The sequence below is a fragment of the Parambassis ranga genome, chromosome 2, assembly GCF_900634625.1.
Source record: "Parambassis ranga chromosome 2, fParRan2.1, whole genome shotgun sequence".
In the NCBI taxonomy this organism is placed as follows: Eukaryota; Metazoa; Chordata; class Actinopteri; family Ambassidae; genus Parambassis; species Parambassis ranga.
In genome coordinates, this window is record NC_041023.1 from 41,259,026 (window position 1) to 41,276,985 (window position 17,960).

Here is a 17,960-nt window from a genome sequence, read left to right on the forward strand (position 1 = left end):
GTATCTGCCATTCAGAGAAAACTGAGAAGTGATTACAGATGACGGTGCTATTTCTGGATTCAGTGGCTTGTTTCCAGCCAGCTGAAGCATCACGCTGAATGCAGCCGGGAATCTGCTCAGTGTTATTTCCATAATGACAAGCAGGAGGACATGCACTTTGCTGAGATGAATGAGGAGGATTGTAGGAAGATTTTCCAGTCCTGTGTTAGAATCAAAGCTCTAGTGACACCTACTGGTGAATACGTGTTACTGCACTTAAATGCTTCGCTGTCTCTGTTAGGGAGGGACGCTCCAACGCACACATTAAAGGAGACTATCAGCGGATCGGCGACATTTTACTGAAGAACATTCAGGGTCTGAGGGTGAGTCTTCTTCCTTTGCACCTCTTAAAATAGCAAAAGCATTGGTTTAATGTCTCTCATTTGCATTTGCAGCAGCTGACGGTTCATCTCCAGAAACACTCAGAGTGCCTGGTGGAACTGGAGCGAGGCTGCAGGTCCAGCAGGAAGGTGGAGTCCCTGTGTCGGGAGTTTGAACAGCAGCGGGTTTGCTACCTGCCCCTTAACATCTTCCTCCTCAGGCCGCTTCACCGCCTGCTGCACTACAAGCTCATCCTGGAGCGGCTCTGCAAGCACTACCCACCCACACACGACGACTTCAGGGACTGCAGAGGTACACCTCAGCCTTTTAGTTCATGTAATTTGTTTTTTTCTTCTCCTTTTTTTTAATAACAATCATTTTTTGGGGGGTCTCCAGCTGCTTTGGCCGATATCTCAGAAATGGTGCTGCAGCTCCAGGGCACCATGATGAAGATGGAGAACTTCCAGAAGCTTCTTGAGCTGCAGAAGGATCTGACCGGCATCGACAACCTCGTCACACCCGGCAGGGTCCGTCTCTTTATTTTTTTTTTTGTTATCTAGTTCCTCTCTGCTGCCATTTACAGTAAATGTTATCCACAGGAGTTCATCAGGCTGGGTTGCCTCAGCAAGCTGTCTGGGAAGGGCCTTCAGCAGAGGATGTTCTTCCTGGTATGACTCTAACTCCAAGACAGCACAACACTGATGTGATAGTGTGTGTTAATTGTGTATTTCTTTTCTCAGTTCAGTGACTGCTTGGTGTACACCAGTCGAGGAATGACGCCGTCCAACCAGTTTAAGGTCCATGGTCAGCTGCCACTCTATGGCATGACGGTACGAGCTGCTCAGCAGGCTTTTATTTTGAATGCAGAGTCTTCAAAATTTGACTTTTTTCTTTCTTGCAGATCAGAGAAAGTGAAGAGGAGTGGGGTGTCCCTCATTCCTTCACTCTCTTCGGCCAGCGTCAGTCTGTGGTGGTGGCAGCCAGGTATGAATGGATCCCCACAGAAACCTCTGTCACATTTTGATTGTCCTCGGAACTGATCTGTATGTATTTATGCACAGCTGTGTGTCGGAGATGGAGCGGTGGGTGGAGGACATCAGGATGGCCATCGACTTGGCAGAACAGAGCAGCAGCCCGGGAGCCGACCTGCTCTCCACCAGCCTCTCCGACAACAGTACGTGCCCAGGATTTAACCCAAAAAAATCTCACCGCTAATGTGACTCTCAGCTGGGACTTCTTCCCACGAACATCATATTTTTAACGTCACCTGATACACGGAGGCCTCCACCTGCTGACCTTTGCTTTGACGTCTCCATTGTCCCCACTAAATCGCCTGCTATGTACATTTTTTTGACTCAGAGTATTTCCTTTCAAGTGACTACAACTAACTTTATTAGCTTTGATCACTGTTTAGTGCTTTGTGCTGCATCAAAGAGCCCCCATATGCTCACAGTGTTTTGTTCTGCAGAGCTGTCTGAGGACGGTGGAACCGAGCAGGAGTCGGAGGAGGAGCTGTGCGGCTCCCGCTCCTCCCTGGAGCGCCAGGGTCACCGTGGCAACACCACTGTGCACGTGTGCTGGCACCGCAACACCAGCGTGTCCATGGTGGACTTCAGCGTTGCCGTGGAGGTACCAAATCTCCTCCACACTTTGTGTTTTGTGTCTTCTTCACAGACAAAGGACAATGTCTGGATGTCCTTTGTCTCTTCTTCTTATGTCTTTTTGTCTCCTTCATCTGTCTTCGTCTTTGTGTATCTGTCCTCACTGAGGCCCCTCAGCAGACTTCTGTGTGAGAACAGGCAGCCTGTCCTTTAGTGACACCTGCTGGAGCGGAGAGGTACTGCAACCGCTGAGGGGCATACACGATACTTTCTAAAAAAACTGGACATATTCGTCTATCAGAATACAATCTTTACAGTATTTTATTGATCTGTCCTCTGTCCTTTTAGAACCAGCTGTCAGGTAACCTCCTGAGGAAGTTTAAGAACAGTAACGGCTGGCAGAAACTTTGGGTGGTCTTCACCAACTTCAGCCTCTTCTTCTACAAGTCACATCAGGTGGGAAATGAAAGCAAATGACTTTGTCTGTGCAAAGGGATGCTTTTATTTTGACGGAGTGCGCTGTCTTCCTGCAGGACGACTACCCTCTGGCTAGCCTGCCCCTGCTGGGCTACTCCGTCACTGTGCCATCGGAGTCTGAAAACATCCACAAGGACTACGTCTTCAAACTCCATTTCAAGTCCCACGTGTACTACTTCAGATCAGAGAGCGAGTACACCTTTGAAAGGTGGAGTATGAATGATTAAATAAACCATCATTGAGTTTTCGTGTGCCTATAAAACCTTTTATTTCACCTCCAGGTGGATGGAGGTGATCCGCAGCGCCACCTGCTCGGCCAGCCGCTCCCTGCCGCCTACCAGGAAAGACCTTTACTGATCCCCTTCCTAGATCTGGACTTTAAAAAAAAACGCACCTGTGAATCCACACACACCTAGAGGTCTTCCTGCTTCACTGCCTGCATCCACCTTCTTAGGATTCCACACCATGCACACCACTAGTGTCTTCAGTCCTCCATCTTTTATGTCGTTTTTAATTTTTTTTTTGTACAGTACTTTGATACACTGTGAAATGTCACTCATTTTTCTGTTGATTTCCAAACAACCTTCTTCCAAAGCAAACAGAGATTCTAATGCTGGTTGACTGATTTTTGTCCTTTTCAGTATTCCTCCAGTTTTCTGGACTATTTTAAATAAAGATGAGATTGTGCTCATATGAAAAAAAGTGACACAAATACAGAAGTGATGTCTTTATTATTTCATAGTCATGGTTACGAGTAGTGCAAAAAAAAAGGAATGCACTGGGCTGTCCAGTTTGGTAGCAAATGAACAAACAGCAGCCTCCAGGGCGGCAGAAGGCAGCAAACACGGCCAATGTGCAGTTCCAAGAAAGACCAGCGGGTGGCTTCAAATCAAGTCAGTTTCCATAGACCTCAATATAAAAACATAGGAAATAAACAGGTTTACAGTCAAGCATCAGCACCTGCTTCATCGCTACTCACACTCCACCTCTTTGCTTGGATGCTAAGTATGCTAAGAAGTATGATAATTGTTTAAAAGACTCTGCATTTGTTACACGGGCTGTTTCATCTATAAAAACATACTTTTGATCACACAAGATGGTTGTTTGTGGTTCAGAAAAATAACTTTGTGTGCAGCTGCAATCAACACTTTCTGCCTTAAATTTCCATCATCACAACACGCTCTCTGTACAGGAGGAAGGGCAGCATATTTGTGAATGATGAGCCATTGTGATGAGAAGCTGCGTCAGTCTCGAGCCTCTCTGGTCACATACTGAAGCCCATGATCTCCATAAGCGTTGTAGCTCTCATAGTTGGTGAGTGAGGGCCAGTCTGGCTGGTAAGTAGTAGTACTGTACAAAAAGGCCTCTGTGATGCTCCCTGGTGATAGCCCGTCCTTTTCTGCTCCATCACCCTTCACCTCCAGCTCCACCACAGTTCGCTGGTACATGGTAGGGACCCCTTCAAAGTCATCCAGGAATTTCAGCATGCGGTCGTCCACTTGGTAGATCTCCCCGTGGATGCGGTGACCCTGGCCAGGCAGGTTGAGGAGAAAAGGGATGTTGAACTGGCCTGCAATCACCAGGGGATACTTCTGGGTGGTGATGGCAGAAGTGAGAAACTCTGCCTTTCCATTGGTGACGTCGATCATACGGTAGTTGTTGGGCTGGCCCTTCTTCAGGGTCCCATAAACGAAGACACGAGTCATGAGGGTGAAGACACCTGCGAGGACACATTTTCACACTCAGCCCAGCAATCACAGAGCACATAGGTCCATTATGAATGAATGGGGGGTATGCACAGTGGTAACTTAAGCATAACTCAGCTCATTTTTGTCCTTATGGGAGCTGGGTTAACGGAAATCCGTCGTAGTGACGGAAAACTTGAATCCATGCTTAGTCTATTGCAAAGTAAGTGGCTCAATAACAATAATAAATCACTGTGACGGGTTATGTACTCACCAGACCATTAAAGACAAGAGGTCACTCCTTAACGATGAGACACACGACATGCAGTGATTTATAACGCAGGTATTACAATCACCCAGCAATGTAAGCTTAATAGCGTATTGTGAGGCAGAAACAACATTATTTAAAACACACGGAGAGCAGTAAACACTCGTTCAAGTAAGATAAAAGTCAGAAAAGTGGCGTAATGTTACCTTTAAAGAGGAAGAGGCGGAAATTTGGAGTTTGACCGGCAGACAGTGCGTTTACGGAAGTAACGGACAGTCTAGCGCATGCGCAGAAACAACATCGGGAAACGTAGTAAATTAAATAGATTACAGAGGGACATTTTTTATTGATTTTCATTCTAAGCTACTTTCTATGCCAACTCTGGAAACGTCTACATTTTTAGAGTTTCTAACTCTAAATATTTAGAGTTTTTAAACTACCATTTAAAAACATCTAAGTGTCAGTAGAGGTCGCTCCTTCAACGAGCTCTCAGAGCAGGGCACTGATTTGTTGACGACAGACGATGACGTCACACGCCCGCAGCCTAGCAGCAGCAAAACATACGGCGTAAACAAACCAGGCAGCTAGCAGGTCAGCCACGAAGCAAACGGTGTGTGAGTAAAATAGTCAATAGCATTCGGGTATAAATGAGCGACTTTCTATTGGTGAGTAAGTGCGTTTCTAACACTGTGACCCAGTCACTGATGTGCTGAGACTGAAAATAAACGAATTAACGTGATACCGTTAGCTACGTTAGCTTTAGCTCCCTTTAAGTAACGGGATTTTGTATTTCTGGAAGTTGATCCGGACAAACACTTATTATAATTTAATAATCTTGCAGACCTTAGTGCTGCTGTGAGTTAACCCAGTTTGTAGCTAATTTAGGTTGAGAATCGATCAGCCTGCTGAACAAGACTGGAGAGTGGAGTGACACCTCTGGCTAGATGACCAATTGATCGCATTCATCTGGACTCTGACTGCGATGTTTAGCCTGATGGCGAATTGCTGTATCTGGGTGAAACGCTGGCGAGAGCCTGCAAGGTGAGTTGAGTTCCAGAATAATGGGAAGATCTAATCTATTGATTTGTTAACAGTAGTTTCCAAGTCGAACTTGATCTGTGTGCAGACCTATTTATTATTGTCCACAGTGATTTTTCTCATCCTGGCATTACATTTTGCTGTATTGACTTTGTTTTGGTCAAATGATAAAGGTGACAGGCATCAGACCTTTTTTGTCTTGTGATCAAAAAGATGTTTTGGAAGACAAAATACTGTGTATGTGAATTTTTAGATTTTAAAGGCTGCCATTCTGAAATATACAATGACAGATTCTTTTATAGCAAAAGTGTGATGATTGAATAATTATAATTATAAATCTTTCTGTTCTTACATTCATAGTGTTATGAATATGAGGCTTTTAAACTGAGTGTAAAGCAGCAAGACCAGTAAAATGTAATTGATGGTGCTTAACTCACGTGGCACCTGTGAGGCATCTGATCCTCCGGACTTAGTCAGAAATCCTCACCTAATCCTGCAGCCAGGACAGTTCAGTAGGTCTCTTCAGTTTGGCTTGTTGCTCTGAGGGGTGCGTTTGTGTCTGCGAGGACAGAGAGTTATGGGCTAGCAGGCAAAAAAGTTAGTGTCACACCTTTGGAGTCTTTTTTGTTTTTCTTCTTTTTACATCAAGTGATGAAGGCTAGTTGGCTCCAGAAGACAGTTAGGTGGATTGTACGGTTGATGTCTTTTCGGCGGAAGTGTCAGAGTTAAGTATCCTGTTTACGATGCACTAAATTATGATGCATTTTATTTATTTCAGATGCTGTTATGACAGCACACACATCTAAATTTATTCCTATTTCTCCACTTGTGTGGAATCTAAAAAGCTTTCATGTGTTGAATTTTACATTGTGTTCTGAATTCGTGCAGGTAAGTTTGGGCTAAATGTAGTCACCTTGACTGCTTAGGTGATGATGCAGATTTTGCAAAGCTTCTTGCATCCTTAAGACGGTAGCAGTGTGAGGTGTGTGGAATGTTGACAGACTTGCTGCATGTGGCAGAGAGGACTTGGCATCTAGATGTTTTCTTCATACAGCTGTGACCGTTTTTCTCTTTTTTAACTTAATATACAGCGATGGATTCAAGTGAGCTCTGAACACATAAAAATGAATGTGCCTGTTTAAATGTCCACCATCACCTCCAATCATGTTACTGTGGCTGACTCAGTGTGCAGATCTCTGATTGCGTTGCTCATATATATTATTAATCAGCTTATCTGTGCCCCCAGATGCGTCACCAGGGCTAATGCCAGGTAGAGTCTTTAGCCCAGTTACCTCTGGTGAATCATTTTTGTCTGCCTTATTGTCTTACAGGAAGGTGACTCTGGTGATGGTGGGGCTGGATAATGCGGGGAAGACGGCTACAGTGCGAGGAATCCAAGGAGGTTAGGACCTCTTTGTAATAAATGAAGCATTGTGAGGACAATGTGTTGATAAAGGTTGTTTCGTTTGCAGATAATCCACAGGATGTGGCCCCCACAGTGGGCTTTTCAAAGGTTGACCTGAAGCAGGGCAAGTTTGAGGTGACCATCTTTGACCTGGGAGGTGGGAAGAGAATCCGGGGCATCTGGAAGAACTACTACTCAGAGTCACACGGCGTGGTGTTTGTGGTGGATTCCAGCGATGTGCAGCGAATCCAGGAGACACGGGAGACCATGGCAGAGGTCCTCCAGCACCCGCGTATCGCAGGCAAACCTGTGCTAGTGTGAGTGTGCACAGGGCGAGCTGATAAAGATGGAAATACAGTTAAATATGTGCGCTGCAGGTTGACTCCTGGAGGCATTTTTAGTTTAATCAGTAATCAGGACACAAAGCACAGGAGGGTTCAAAGCAAAGATGAGCAGTGTTCCAATTATCATCAGAACAGAGTCACATTTCCATACGTTTTACAGATATCACAAATAGTGCTTCAAGGACGGAGCTAGCATTCATGCTAACCAATGTGTTGTTTTTCCTCTCAGTCTTGCTAACAAACAAGACCAGGAGGGAGCGCTGGCTGAAGCAGACATCATTGAGAACCTGTCGCTGGAGAAGCTTGTTAATGAGAACAAGTGTCTGTGTCAGATCGTAAGTGCTTCTGCACCTGTTGTTGCAGCAGCAGCTGAGTGACACTAAGAGCATTTGTCTGACTGTATGTTTCTACTGCAGGAGCCCTGCTCTGCTATTTTAGGCTTTGGAAAAAAGGTTGATAAGCCCATCAAGAACGGTCTGAAATGGCTTCTCAGTAATATTGCCAAAGACTATGAGGCCATTACTGAGCGTGTGCAGAAGGACACGGCTGAGCAGCGCGCTCAGGAGGAGCAGGACAAGAAGGAGAGGGTGGAGAGGGTGCGGCGGATACGAGAGGAGAGGTGAGGGAGAAGACGGCACCAACAAGGGCAATCAATCTGAAAAAAAGATATTAATGTCATGTTTATGCATCCACAGAGAGCGACAGGAGCGAGAGGAGGCGGAACGGGAAGGCCGGCCCATCCAGGAGGAAGAGCCCGATGATGAAAACATCCAGAGCCCCTTCCAGCCAATAGGAAATGTGATATCTGAGGTGTGTGGATGTTCTGCATTGGAGGATTAAGACTTCAGGAATGACAACGTTATTTACTTTTCAGTACGAGGAGAAAGAAAAGGAGAGGAGGAGGCAAACGGAGCTGCAGGAAGCCAGCTCGAGGGCAGATGAGGAAGAGGAGGAGGAAGAGAAGGAAGAGCCCGATGATACAAAGCCAGAAAACACTAGTCCAGGTGAGTATTTGAGGAGGATGGAAGTTTAGTTCCAGCATGAGAGACCGAAAAACCTGAATCTAGACAGTAAAAAGATGGCAGCTGATGATATTTTTAATAATTATCATGATGCTCTTTCAGCAGAGACAGTTGAGCAGAGCAAGAAGAAGACCAGCAAGCTGCATCTAAAGAGGAAGCACAGGGTGGAGCCGCTGAGGACGGAGGACGCACCAGCAGAGAGCCCCACACCTCCACCGCCTCCAGGTCAGTGTCACAGTGGCACCTGCACTCATGTTAGACAATAACAGACCAGAGAGTATATCTTTTAAAAAGCTAGTCTTATTTTTTTCTCTCTAAGAAGCATCACCAGGCTTTTATTTTGAAGCAGAGTTCCATCCTCTGTGCTGGACTCGCCACTCTGACGGCCATGTTTGTCCTTATCATTCATTTCTTTGTGTCTTATTGCTTTTTTTAGTGGGATGGGCTACACCCAAAGCCTCTAGGCTCCCAAAACTAGAGCCGCTCGGGGATTCCAAACATTCTGGTAAAGCTGCCTGTGAAATCCAGTCCACTCTTTCATTTCATGCATTAATCAGCCTGTCTGTGTCTCAGTCTGGAGTTCACTACTAACCCATCATGGCTCAGATCTATGTCTCCTCTATGAGCTCAAACAGAGGATACCCTGTGTGCTCTAATACGTGTGCTGACTGTTAACTAGCATCTTCTTTTTCCTCCTGCTGCATCTCACCGGGCATGTGTGTGTGAATGATCCATCTTAATCAACTCAAAGGCTTGTCTGTGCATCATAAGTACCTGCATGGCTCAGTTGTGGACAGAGCGCTAGTGCATGGTAGATGGTAGATGTTTTCCTCCAGGTTTCAGTGGATGTCGTTCACTAATGTAACCTTTTCTCTACAGATTTTTACAGGAAGCCTCTTCCGCCACTTGCAAATAGGCCGCGGCCTAACGGTGACGCTCATGACATCATTTTCTAACATCTTCCTGACCAATCACGGCTCTCTTGTTCCCCCCCCTTCTTTTTTTTGCCTCAAAGCGAGCGGTGTGTAGGAGACGGGATGCGGGAAGCGGTGTTGGGGGGAAGCAGAGCGGGCTGCTCAGAAGCTGTTTTTTAATCGATTCAATCATCACTGTGAAGCACAGAACCTTCCTGAACTGTCTCGGGTTCCGTGTTCACTCAACAATAGCACACGTTGTGCTAAAATCCTCCCAGACTGTGGACTTTTTTTCTTCTTAATATCAGTGTTAGAAGCTTGGACTTCAATGCTTTTAATGGAATGTAAATATAACCTGTTTGTGTCTGTTACTGAAAAATGCATTTGTACACACGCAGCCTAAATGAACATATTTATATATTTTATTTTTGCACCGTGAGATCATGATTATTCATTTGACATTGAGAAAGTACGCACTCACTGCCTGTCTCCTCCCAGCAGCATCATATTTATGTGTCTACCAGGATGGTTACTACACTGTGTATCTGTGTTTAAAGTTGTATTTCTCTGGAGGGGGCGGGCCCTGGGGATGAGCTTCTGCACCCAAAAACCACAGCAACACAAATGTCAACGTCAATGTCAGTTTTATTTATATAGCACATTTATAAGGGCATCGCCCACCAAAGTGCTTAAGCATTAAAATACATAAAATTACCTCAAAGTAATAAAATACATAAAAGAGACAAAGTGCAGTAAAATACAATAAAACAAAGATACAATCATGGAACATAAAATCCCCAAGAGCTGCCAATACTCAGGCAAAGGCCAAGGTGAACAAGTGAGTCTTAAGTAGAGCTTTAAAAGTGGTGAGGCCATTTGCCGACCGCACAGCTAGAGGCAGAGCATTCCACAGAGTGGGAGCCACGACTGAGAAGGCCCGGTCACCTCTAGTTTTTAAAAGAGATCGGGGAACCTCCAGAGCCATTTGGTTAGCAGACCTAAGAGCTCTGGAGGGCCGATGCACTACCATAAGGTCTGATAAATAATCCGGGGCCAGCCCATGCAAGCATTTAAAAACGAATAAAAGAATCTTAAAATCAATTCTGTGCTTCACCGGAAAGCACTGGCGTGATGTGCTCGCGCTTTTTTGTCCCGGTGTGAAGGCGAGCCGCTGCATTTTGGACTAGCTGCACTGACTGTCCAATTCCAATATACAGGGAGTTACAGTAGTCTAAGCGAGAGGTTATAAAGGCATGGAGGACTTTCTCTGAGTCACTCTGACTAAGGTATGGTTTTACCTTAGCGATAAGCCTTAGTTGAAAGAAACTGGCAAGGACCTGGACTAGGTCGGGGCGACCAAACAAGACAACCTCAAAACTTTTTTCAGAAAGTTTAGCAGTGATTGGAGGGAATCTTTGGCAGAAACTCTAAGCGGCAAATAGACCTGCACATCGTCACCAAAAATGTGGAACACGGCCCAGTTCCATTTCTTTTTTGTGTTTGCAGTGGGGAAAAGTGGAAATGACGCATCTGGAGCAGCCAGTGTTGGGTCAAAACACATGAGAGTATCACTTTAATACCATGATATTGTAGTTCAGATCGTCAGTGCAGCACACACACACACACACACACTGTTGTTATTAAGCTAGATGTTTGAAACAACACTTTTTTCTACCCATGTTTGCATTTTATAACAGCCCAATTAAAGATGTTTTAAATATATTATTGACTGATGAGGATCTGTTTGTTTGTGTGTACACACCTGTGTGTGTTCATCACTGACTGCAGATGTTTCCCCTCTTTAAACCAAATTGGATATTTAACTGTTTTATATACAGAGAGAGGAGAGAGATGAGACCAGAATATGGTTTGGTCACATGTGTTCCCTCCGCTTCACCCAGCAGTGTTAATAACATTTTTTTTCTTCTTTTTACATCAAGTATCTGCATGGATGAAGGCTAGTTGGCTCCAGAAGAGAGTTAGGAGGATTGTGCAGTTGATGTCTTTTCGGCGGAAGTGTCAGAGTTAAGTATCCTGTTTATGATGCACTGAATTATGATACATTTTTTTATTTCAGATGCTGTTATGACAGCACACACATCTAAATTTATTCCTATTTCTCCACTTGTGTGGGATCTAAAAAGCTTTCATGTGTTGAATTTTACATTGTGTTCTGAATTTGTGCAGGTAAGTTTGGGCTAAATGTAGTCACCCTGACTGCTTAGGTGATGATGCAGATTTTGCAAAGCTTCTTGCATCCTGAAGACGGTAGCAGTGTGAGGTGCAGGGCCGGCCCAAGTCTTTATGGGGCCCTAAGCAAAATTTCACGTCAGCATCAGATGCTTCATCATCCTATAGGCTGCACTGTGTGTAATACACGCTACTGAATGTGTAATATCATCTTGTTTGTATTAATCACGTTATTTTTTTAAAAAAGAAAAAATATATATTATCATTTTGGTGTGTAGCAAATGCTAGTTATTATTGATAGCCCAGGCTAGTATCAGTTAAGAAACTGTCTACTGGAGGAAGAAACAGAGACAGAAGGTTTGTGTTTTGATGGTACCTTATATTATGGACTTTGCAGACAAACAACATAGACATGAAACAAAGAATCCGAATGGCCATGTGAAGTAGTTATCAATTTCAACATTACATGGTTACAATCGATGTGATTGTGCCTTAAATGTTATTCATTCAACTTCCCAAACTCTCCTAATGTTCATATGCCACGCAGCGGCCCGAAAGGGGCAGTGTGGAAATTGTCTGTGTGGAGAGGGACGTGGCAGAAGTAATGCAGGGGGGCAAAAGTTTGTGCAGGTTACAAGAGCCTCCTACCTGCCTATTGGAAAGGGGAATCCTCAGGCTTGAGGTGTAAAAGTCTTTTCCCATATTGAGTTGAGATGAATTCATTGAGTCCAGGCTCTAGGCCTTATCAGTAGCTCGCCATCAAAACCTGGCCTGGATGAGACACAGGGCCAGGGTTTCAGTTAGTGTGCACACAGCCATTATTACTAGCTGCAATAAATACATTTCCCAATTCAATATCAAGAATCAAAAATCTTTTATTGTCATTATACAAGGCACATAAAATAAAATAAAGAATAAAAGCAGTAAAAATAAGGCAAGGCAAGCTTTATTTAAATAGCACCATTCATACACAAGGCAATTCAGAGTGCTTTACATAAGATGAAATCACAGAAACATTTTAAAACATTAAATTAAGAAGGAAATTAAAATCATAAAAAGAATAAAATCATAAAAAAACATCAAATAAAATCAGGATGATTAAATGAGAAGAGTGCAGTTAGGACAGCAGTCAAGAAATTAGGAGAACGCTGCAGTAAACAAATGAGTTTTCAGGCCTGACTTAAATAAAGTGACTGTCTGAGCAGACCTCAGGTGTTCAGCAAGGCTGTTCCACAGGTGAGGGGCAGAATAACTGAATCCTGCTTCAATCGGTTTGGTTCTGACCCTGGGTACACACAGTAGGCCTGTCCCTGATGATCCCAGGCATCTGGATGGTTCATAGGGAACCAATAAGTCCAGGATGTATTTTGGTCCAAGACCATTTAGTGCTTTGTAGACCAGGAGTAAAGTTTTGAAATGTATCCTTTGACTCACAGGAAACCAGTGCAGTGCTACTGAAAATAAATGCATGAATAAGTTTTCCTGTGTCTTGTTTGGACAGAAAGCCCTTGATCCTAGCAATTTTTTTCAGGTGGTAATAGGCACACTTAGTAATGCTTTTACATGGGTGTTAAAGTTCAGGTCTGAGTCGAGAATTACACCGAGATTTCTGGCTTGGTTTGTGACCTTCAGTGACATGGAGTCAAGGTAAGCACTGATCTTAGCTCTGTCATTTTTGGGGCCAAAAACAATTATCTCTTTTTTGTCAACATTGAGCTGGGGAAAGTTCTGGCTCATCCACTCATTGATTTGTTGAGTACACGTACTTAGTGAGTGTAAGGGACTGTAGTCATGTGATGACACACTGATATATAAAGCTGTGTGTCGTCTGCATAGGTGTGATAGGAGATGTTGTGCTGTTCTATGATCTGAGCTGTGGGCAGCATGTAGATGTTGAACAGAAGTGGTCCAAGAATGGACCCTTGAGGAACCCCGCATGTGATCTTAGTTGGATCAGACTCATAGTTACCAATTGACACAAAGTAGTCCCTATCATGTAAGTAAGATTTGAACCAGTTTAACACAGTGCCAGTAAATCCCATTCACTGCTCCAGCCTGTCGAGCAGTATGTTGTGATCAACTGTATCGAATGCAGCACTAAGGTCCAGCAGCACTAAGTGAGCATGTTGTGGGTTTTAACTGTTTCATAGTTTCTGTCAGTGCTGTATTATCTAGAAGATTAAAATGTGCCAGCTTAACTGGTGAATGAGAAGGCACAAGTGACATTATGATTTTGCCGGAGCTAGGGTTAGGGTTAGGGTTAGGGTTAGTGGGCTGATGGATTTCACAGCTCTGGGGAAGAAGCTGTGTCTCAGTCTGTTGGTGTGAGTTCTGATGCTCCTGTACCTCTGTCCAGAGGTCCAAACAGTTGGTGTCCTGGGTGGGTGGGGTCTGCAACTCTGCAGCTATACGGCCAGCCCTCCTTTGAATCTGGCTGTTGTAGAGACTCCCCACAATCCCCTGTGCTGTCTTCACCACCCGGGCCAAGTCCTTCCTGTCCTGTGCTGTGCAGCTCCCGTACCACACTGCTGCACTCAGACAGAGGATGCTTTCTATTGTGGCTGTCTAGAAGTTTAGATTAGATATCAATATAACATCCATGTGTATATCATGTACATCAATAAACATGATATATAATGTCAAAATAGATCACATACAATATTAATCAATATACATTAACAAAACTGTTGCATGCAGTCAATGTATATTGATATAATATGTACACTTTGTAGTATTGAACTATATTATTTTACAATACTCTAATGCACAGTGCTAATATAGGACAACAACAAATTTAATCAATTTGCATTGATAAAGTTTTGGTCAAGTTGTATGTAACATTCAAAGAGTAACCGGACATTATTGGAGTTATGGACACTTCATTTAAGTTTGCATTATTTGAGAAACAAAGCTTAAAAGCCCATGCTAACCGGCCCAATCGAATCAATAGGTCCGGTTACTATAATACTATACTTGCGATAGTACATAATATCGCGAGAGCAATTTTGCATGAGAAATACAGCGGAGAGAGATTACTGATTTTTTTTACCCAGGTTACAGGCGCTCTTTGGGGCCCTATAAGCGAGCGGGGGCCCTAAGCCGCCGCATAGTTCGCTTATGCCTTGGGCCGGGCCTGGTAAGGTGTGTGGAATGTTGACAGACTTGCTGCATGTGGCAGAGAGGACTTAGCATCTAGATGTTTTCTTCATACAGCTGTGACCATTATATTCTCTTTTTTAAATTTAATAACTATATAGCGATGGATTCAAGTGAGCTCTGAACACTTAAAAATTACCTCCAACCATGTGACTGTGGCTCAGTGTGCAGATCTCTGATTGCGTTGCTCATTCATATTATTAATCAGCTTATCTGTGGTGACGCCACCAGGGCTAATGCCAGGTAGAGTCTCTAGCCCAGTTACCTCTGGTGAATCATTTTTGTCTGCCTTATTGTCTTACAGGAAGGTGACTCTGGTGATGGTGGGGCTGGATAATGCGGGGAAGACGGCCACAGTGCGAGGAATCCAAGGAGGTTAGGACCTCTTTGTAATAAATGAAGCATTGTGAGGACAATGTGTTGATAAAGGTTGTTTCGTTTGCAGATAATCCACAGGATGTGGCCCCCACAGTGGGCTTTTCCCAGGTTGACCTGAAGCAGGACAAGTTTGATGTGACCATCTTTGACCTGGGAGGTGGGAAGAGAATCCGAGACATCTGGAAGAACTACTATTCGGAGTCACACGGCGTGGTGTTTGTGGTGGATTCCAGCGATGTGCAGCGAATCCAGGAGACACGGGAGACCATGGCAGAGGTCCTCCAGCACCCGCGTATCGCAGGCAAACCTGTGCTAGTGTGAGTGTGCACAGGGCGAGCTGATAAAGATGGAAATACAGTTAAATATGTGCGCTGCAGGTTGACTCCTGGAGGCATTTTTAGTTTAATCAGTAATCAGGACACAAAGCACAGGAGGGTTCAAAGCAAAGATGAGCAGTGTTCCAATTATCATCAGAACAGAGTCACATTTCCATACGTTTTACAGATATCACAAATAGTACATTCTCTTCAAGGATGGAGCTAGCATTCATGCTAACCAACGTGTTGTTTTTCCTCTCAGTCTTGCTAACAAACAAGACCAGGAGGGAGCGCTGGCTGAAGCAGACATCATTGAGAACCTGTCGCTGGAGAAGCTTGTTAATGAGAACAAGTGTCTGTGTCAGATCGTAAGTGCTTCTGCACCTGTTGTTGCAGCAGCAGCTGAGTGACACTAAGAGCATTTGTCTGACTGTATGTTTCTCTTCAGGAGCCCTGCTCTGCTGTTTTAGGCTTTGGAAAAAAGGTTGATAAGCCCATCAAGAACGGTCTGAAATGGCTTCTCAGTAATATTGCCAAAGACTATGAGGCCATTACTGAGCGTGTGCAGAAGGACACGGCTGAGCAGCGCGCTCAGGAGGAGCAGGACAAGAAGGAGATGGTGGAGAGGTGAGAGAGAAGACGGCACCAACAAGGGCAATCAATCTGAAAAAAGTTATTTATGTCATGTTTATGCATCCACAGAGAGCGACAGGAGCGAGAGGAGGTGGAACGGGAAGGCCGGCCCATCCAGGAGGAAGAGCCTGATGATGAAAACACCCAGAGCCCCTTCCAGCCAATAGGAAACGTGATATCTGAGGTGTGTGTGCAGGAGGCCAGCTCTTGGGCAGGTGAGGAAGAGAAGGAGGAGCCCGATGATGCAAGGCCAGAAAACACTAGTCCAGGTGAGTATTTGAGGAGGATGGAAGTTTAGTTCCAGCATGAGAGACCAAAACACCTGAATCTAGACAATAAAAAGATGGCAGCTGATGATATTTTTAATAATTATCATGATGCTCTTTCAGCAGTGACAGTTGAGCAGAGCAAGAAGAAGACCATCATGCGGCGTCTGAAGAGGAAGCACAGGGTGGAGCCGCTGAGGATGGAGGACGCACCAGCAAAGAGCCCCACACCTCCACCGCCTCCAGGTCAGTGTCACAGTGGCACCTGCACTCATGTTAGACAATAACAGACCAGAGAGCATATCTTTTAAAAAGCTAGTCTTATTTTTTCTCTCTAAGAAGCATCACCAGGCTTTTATTTTGAAGCAGAGTTCCATCCTCTGTGCTGGACTCGCCACTCTGACGGCCATGTTTGTCCTTATCGTTATTGCTTTTTTTAGTGGGATGGGCTACACCCAAAGCCTCTAGGCTCCCAAAACTAGAGCCGCTCGGGGATTCCAAACATTCTGGTAAAGCTGCCTGTGAAATCCAGTCCACTCTTTCATTTCATGCATTAATCAGCCTGTCTGTGTCTCAGTCTGGAGTTCACTACTAACCCATCATGGCTCAGATCTATGTCTCCTCTATGAGCTCAAACAGAGGATACCCTGTGTGCTCTAATACGTGTGCTGACTGTTAACTAGCATCTTCTTTTTCCTCCTGCTGCATCTCACCGGGCATGTGTGTGTGAATGATCCATCTTAATCAACTCAAAGGCTTGTCTGTGCATCATAAGTACCTGCATGGCTCAGTTGTGGACAGAGCGCTAGTGCATGGTAGATGGTAGATGTTTTCCTCCAGGTTTCAGTGGATGTCGTTCACTAATGTAACCTTTTCTCCACAGATTTTTACAGGAAGCCTCTTCCGCCACTTGCAAATAGGCCGCGGCCTAACGGTGACGCTCATGACATCATTTTCTAACATCTTCCTGACCAATCACGGCTCTCTTGTCCCCCCCCCTTCTTTTTTTTGCCTCAAAGCGAGCGGTGTGTAGGAGACGGGATGCGGGAAGCGGTGTTGGGGGGAAGCAGAGCGGGCTGCTCAGAAGCTGTTTTTTAATCGATTCAATCATCACTGTGAAGCACAGAACCTTCCTGAACTGTCTCGGGTTCCGTGTTCACTCAACAATAGCACACGTTGTGCTAAAATCCTCCCAGACTGTGGACTTTTTTCTTCTTAATATCAGTGTTAGAAGCTTGGACTTCAATGCTTTTAATGGAATGTAAATATAACCTGTTTGTGTCTGTTACTGAAAAATGCATTTGTACACACGCAGCCTAAATGAACATATTTATATATTTTATTTTTGCACGGTGAGATCATGATTATTCATTTGACATTGAGAAAGTACGCACTCACTGCCTGTCTCCTCCCAGCAGCATCATATTTATGTGTCTACCAGGCTGGTTACTACACTGTGTATCTGTGTTTAAAGTTGTATTTCTCTGGAGGGGGCGGGCCCTGGGGATGAGCTTCTGCACCCAAAAACCACAGCAACACAAATGTCAACGTCAATGTCAGTTTTATTTATATAGCACATTTATAAGGGCATCGCCCACCAAAGTGCTTAAGCATTAAAATACATAAAATTACCTCAAAGTAATAAAATACATAAAAGAGACAAAGTGCAGTAAAATACAATAAAACAAAGATACAATCATGGAACATAAAATCCCCAAGAGCTGCCAATACTCAGGCAAAGGCCAAGGTGAACAAGTGAGTCTTAAGTAGAGCTTTAAAAGTGGTGAGGCCATTTGCCGACCGCACAGCTAGAGGCAGAGCATTCCACAGAGTGGGAGCCACGACTGAGAAGGCCCGGTCACCTCTAGTTTTTAAAAGAGATCGGGGAACCTCCAGAGCCATTTGG

The 17,960-nt window shown here is 44.5% G+C and overlaps 3 protein-coding genes across 5 annotated transcripts in view; 2 read left to right on the forward strand and 1 right to left on the reverse strand.

The window, feature by feature from the left end:
- LOC114432324 (FERM, ARHGEF and pleckstrin domain-containing protein 1-like) overlaps positions 1 to 3,150 on the forward strand; it is a 26,545-nt gene extending 23,395 nt beyond the window's left edge. For both annotated transcript variants that reach the window (XM_028400259.1, XM_028400258.1), the window contains exons 17-27: positions 281 to 362; positions 435 to 672; positions 757 to 887; positions 960 to 1,028; positions 1,101 to 1,190; positions 1,262 to 1,344; positions 1,422 to 1,534; positions 1,829 to 1,989; positions 2,310 to 2,417; positions 2,495 to 2,646; positions 2,720 to 3,150. In XM_028400259.1, the coding sequence (XP_028256060.1) occupies positions 281 to 362; positions 435 to 672; positions 757 to 887; positions 960 to 1,028; positions 1,101 to 1,190; positions 1,262 to 1,344; positions 1,422 to 1,534; positions 1,829 to 1,989; positions 2,310 to 2,417; positions 2,495 to 2,646; positions 2,720 to 2,795 (1,303 nt within the window). In that variant the 3' untranslated portion in view covers positions 2,796 to 3,150. The remainder of the gene's footprint in view (positions 1 to 280; positions 363 to 434; positions 673 to 756; positions 888 to 959; positions 1,029 to 1,100; positions 1,191 to 1,261; positions 1,345 to 1,421; positions 1,535 to 1,828; positions 1,990 to 2,309; positions 2,418 to 2,494; positions 2,647 to 2,719) is intronic.
- Positions 3,151 to 4,723, reverse strand: LOC114432378 (gamma-glutamylaminecyclotransferase B-like). Of its 2 annotated transcripts, XM_028400371.1 has the most exons (3): positions 4,598 to 4,657; positions 4,398 to 4,424; positions 3,151 to 4,158 (listed from the first exon to the last, which is right to left on the reverse strand). In XM_028400371.1, exon 3 carries the CDS (start codon positions 4,142 to 4,144, stop codon positions 3,683 to 3,685), a length of 462 nt encoding a protein of 153 aa, XP_028256172.1. In that variant the 5' UTR covers positions 4,145 to 4,158; positions 4,398 to 4,424; positions 4,598 to 4,657; the 3' UTR covers positions 3,151 to 3,682. The 2 variants fall into 2 exon arrangements, with proteins under 2 accessions (XP_028256172.1, XP_028256171.1); XM_028400370.1 differs by lacking the exon at positions 4,398 to 4,424 and having other exon boundaries at positions 4,598 to 4,723.
- Positions 4,724 to 4,825: 102 nt separating this feature from the next.
- Positions 4,826 to 17,393, forward strand: LOC114432330 (ADP-ribosylation factor-like protein 13B). Its single transcript, XM_028400275.1, is given in 17 exon segments — positions 4,826 to 5,432; positions 6,761 to 6,831; positions 6,902 to 7,151; positions 7,408 to 7,513; positions 7,595 to 7,797; positions 7,874 to 7,988; positions 8,053 to 8,182; positions 8,303 to 8,425; positions 8,637 to 8,705; positions 11,055 to 11,139; positions 14,765 to 14,835; positions 14,906 to 15,155; positions 15,418 to 15,523; positions 15,604 to 16,057; positions 16,178 to 16,300; positions 16,495 to 16,563; positions 16,938 to 17,393. Coding segments are annotated over 17 exon segments (2,361 nt in total). The 5' UTR covers positions 4,826 to 5,373; the 3' UTR covers positions 17,015 to 17,393.
- Positions 17,394 to 17,960: the final 567 nt, after the last annotated feature.

What these genes read in the sequence shown, in the direction of transcription:
- LOC114432378 (XM_028400370.1), bottom strand. Translation starts at nt 4,144, where the DNA reads ATGACTCGTGTCTTCGTTTATGGGACCCTGAAGAAGGGCCAGCCCAAC.